Consider the following 3,948-nt stretch of genomic DNA (forward strand, 5'->3'; position numbering starts at 1 on the left):
TCTTCAACTGCAAGGCTGGCCTCAAGCAAGGTGACCCGCTATCACCTTACTTGTTTGTCCTGGCCATGGAGGCCCTCACCGCTTGTATTAACCGAAAGATCAACTCGTCTGTTTTTAAGTATCATAGCAGAACTAAGGATGCTGGTATTTCCCACTTGATCTTTGCGGATGATGTTCTTCTTTTCTGCCATGGGGACTCTGATTCTGTGAATTGCATGCTTGAGGCTGTGAATGATTTTGCTTCTATTTCTGGTCTCTCTCCGAATCAGGCTAAGAGTGTTGTGTTCTTTGGTAATGTGTCGTCCGCTGTTCAGGATTTTACCATTGCTCTCTCTAAATTCAATAGAGGCCTCCTCCCTGTCAATTACCTCGGGCTCCCGCTTATTTCTAGCAAACTTCGAAAGCAAGACTGCCAACCCCTCACTGCCAGGTTGTGTCGAAAATTTGAGGCATGGACTTGTCGCTTTATTAGCCAAGCTGGGCGTGCCCAGCTCATCAAATCTGTGGTTTTTGGGATGCAAAATAATTGGACTATGTATTTGTTTCTCCCGAAATCAATTATTAAAAGAATACAAAGTCAGATGGCAAGATTCTTATGGAGTGGTAAGCTTACTGGCCCTTGTTTCTTTAAAGTGGCATGGGAATCGTGTTGTCTTCGAAAAAATGAAGGGGGACTTGGTTTTAAAGAACTGTTGAGTTGGAATGCAAGTGCAATTCTTCTTCAAGCTTGCCGTATCATCAGTAGCACTACTGATGCTGATTCTCTATGGCTTAAATGGGTGCACACTGTATTCCTCAAAGGGAAGGCTTTCTGGTCAATGAAGGTCCCTGTTCATTGTTCTTGGGGCCTTAGGAAAATCCTTAATGCCAGAACCATTGCTTTACAGCATGTGACCTATGAAGTGGGGCTCGATTCGAACTTTCTTCTTTGGCATGACCCGTGGACAGGTACCAGGCCTCTCCTTGATATTCTGGGTATGCGTGCTGTCTCTTCTCTTGAATCAAACCTCCTGGCGAAGATTAACACCATTATTCTGGGTGGCGCTTGGTTTTGCGGTACGTCTAATGACCTTACAATCATTCGGTTGAGGCAGTTTTGCGCTAGTACTACCATTCATGGCCATGATCGAATTTTATGGGATGGTGTTCCTTGCAGTAACATAAAAATTGGTGCCATTTGGAATGGGGTTCGAAGCACTGGCACCCTTCCACCCTGGTACAATTTTGTTTGGAATAAACTTCTGGTTCCTAAGTTTGCTTTCACTTCTTGGCTAGCTGTTAAGGAAAGGTTACTTACTAAGGACCGTATGGCCCGGTTCCATATGAATGTTGATACACGTTGTGTTCTCTGCGGATGTGCTGATGAATCCCATGCGCATCTGTTTTCCCAATGCCCTTACACTCGGCGGATTTTCTCCTCCTGGAACATCACTATTTCACCCAACTGGACGGACTTTCAAGCGGGGATAATAACCACTGATCCAACCTGTACTTTTCAAACACGGGAACTTACATTTCTTTTTGTCTCGGCTGCTATACATAAAGTTTGGGGGGAGCGAAACTGGAGAATCCATAATGATGCCCACTATAAAAATGCCACCTGTATGATTAATGGTATCAAAAGTTCGATGCGTGACAAATTGGCATCATCTGCCATTTTCAAAGACTATCTATCTACTGATAGGACAATTATTTCTTTACTTTATTAATAGTGTTGGCTAGCTTTGTCCTTGCCTTGTTTATTTCCTGTAATTGTTTAGTCTAGTTGGTGCTTTTCTAGTCAACTAGTTGTCTTTTGGGGCCATCCCAACTGCTATGTACGCCTCTTATGTTTCTCCGCGGGGTATGCCCCTAGATGTGTATCTTTCTTTCTTTTAATACAATTTTATTTAGCAAAAAAAAAAAAAAAAAAGTCTGAAATAAAACTACAAGTTGTTTCCAACTTCAATCGACTCAATAATGAAGCTACAAGTTGTTTCTGGGCTCAAACGAGAAAAGATGAAACTAAAAGTTGTTTCGAACTTCAAACAACCGAAAATGAAGCTACAAGTTCATCAACATCAAACAAGTCTGAAATGAAGCTACAAGTTGTTTCCAACTTCAATCGAGTCCTTGGAATCTTCGAAAGATCTTCAATGCACGCTCTGAAGCTTTGCAGCACATCTCTGTTATGGTTAAGGAAAATTCTGAGTTCAAATTATGGCATGACCCTTGGCTTATAAATGAGCCACTCATCCAGAAATTTGGAGTGGGTTTAATCTCTATCATGCAGTCCTCTTCTCTTGCTGCTGTTGGAACCATTATTTCAAATGGTCAATGGTCGGTTGCCACTTCAAATGATCACCGTGCTGTGCACTTTAGGAGCTTGCTATACTCTCGACAGATTGGTGCTAATGACATAGTGTTTTGGAATGGCGCCCACCCAGTCAATTTGAATGTCATTTGGGATTCTATTAGGAGAAGAGGAACTCCTCCAGGCTGGCTTCCTCTTATTTGGAATAAGTTTCATATTCCTGCATGCTCATTCATATCTTGGTTGGCTTGTCGCGAGAGACTTCTAACAAAGGACCGAATGCTTCTGTTCCATATGAATACTAACCCCAGATGTGCATTATGTTCTAGTAGCAATGAAGACACGGAGCACCTTTTCTCCCAGTGCCCATACTCCTATTTGATTTTCCGGGCGTGTCCGTTCAATCCTATTCTTGTTTGGAGAAGATGGATGCAGGGTGATTTCTTTGATGAGCCGAAAACTGCCTTCCAGAAAAACTTTGTTTTTCTTTATATCACTGTTGCAATCTATTTAATTTGGAGGGAAAGAAACAGTAGAGTCCATGATGGTGGAAGTATGCCAGTTGCTCAATTAATTATGATAGTAAAGCGTATGGTGCGTGAGAAATTGAGTACTTGTAATGATTTCCGTAGGGAACTATCCAGAGATCCTTCCTTAAGCCATATTCTGTACTAATTTAGTTCTCTACCTTGTCTAGTTTTTAGACTAGTTTTAGTCTATATTATGTTATTTATGGACTAGTTTAGTCGGTTCTTGTTGACTGATAGTCTTTTTATCGCGGGGTATGCCCCTAGAAGTGTACTCTTTGTTTTTTTAATTCAATTCTCAATTATCAAAAAAAAAAACTTCAATCGAGTCAATAATGAAACTACAAGTTGTTTCCGGGCTCAAACGAGTAAAGATGAAACTAAAAGTTGTTTCGAACTTTAAACAACCAAAAATGAAGCTACAAGTTGTTTTCAACATCAAACAAGTCTGAAATGAAGCTACAAGTTGTTTCCAACTTCAATCGAGTCAATAATGAAGCTATAAGTTTTTTCCGGGCTCAAACGAGTAAAGATGAAACTAAAAGTTGTTTCCAACTTCAAACAACCGAAAATGAAGCTACAAGTTGTTTTCAACATCAAACAAGTCTGAAATAAAGCTACAAGTTGTTTCCAACTTCAATCGAGTCAATAATGAAGCTACAAGTTGTTTCCGGGCTCAAATGAGAAAAGATGTAACTAAAAGTTGTTTCCAACTTCAAACAACTAAAAATGAAGCTACAAGTTGTTTTCAACTTCAAACAAGTCTGAATTGAAGCTACAAGTTTTTTCCAACTTCAATCGAGTAAATAATGAAGCTACAAGTTCTTTCCGGGCTCAAACGAGTAAAGATGAAACTAAAAGTTGTTTCCAACTTCAAACAACCGAAAATGAAGCTACAAATGTTTTCGACTTCAAACAAGTCTGAAATGAAGCTACAAGTTGTTTCCAACTTCAATCGAGTCAATAATGAAGCTACAAGTTGTTTCCAACTTCAATCGAGTCAATAATGAAGCTACAAGTTGTTTCCAGGCTCAAACGAGTAAAGATGAAACTAAAAGTCGTTTACAACTTCAAACAACCGAAAATGAAGCTACAAGTTGTTTTCAACTTCAAACCTGTCTGAAATGA

At 39.9% G+C, this 3,948-nt stretch overlaps 1 protein-coding gene across 1 annotated transcript; it reads left to right on the forward strand.

The window, feature by feature from the left end:
• The first annotated feature begins 2,170 nt into the window (after positions 1-2,170).
• LOC135152124 (uncharacterized) lies at positions 2,171-2,968 on the forward strand. The gene has a single exon (XM_064091958.1). It carries the CDS (start codon positions 2,171-2,173, stop codon positions 2,966-2,968), a length of 798 nt encoding a protein of 265 aa, XP_063948028.1.
• The last annotated feature ends 980 nt before the right edge of the window (positions 2,969-3,948 follow it).

The sequence above is a fragment of the Daucus carota genome, chromosome 4 (genome assembly GCF_001625215.2).
Source record: "Daucus carota subsp. sativus chromosome 4, DH1 v3.0, whole genome shotgun sequence".
In the NCBI taxonomy this organism is placed as follows: domain Eukaryota; kingdom Viridiplantae; phylum Streptophyta; class Magnoliopsida; order Apiales; family Apiaceae; genus Daucus; species Daucus carota.

Excerpts from the sequence above, each read along its gene's own strand:
- LOC135152124 (XM_064091958.1), top strand. The coding sequence starts at position 2,171 with ATGGTTAAGGAAAATTCTGAGTTCAAATTATGGCATGACCCTTGGCTT.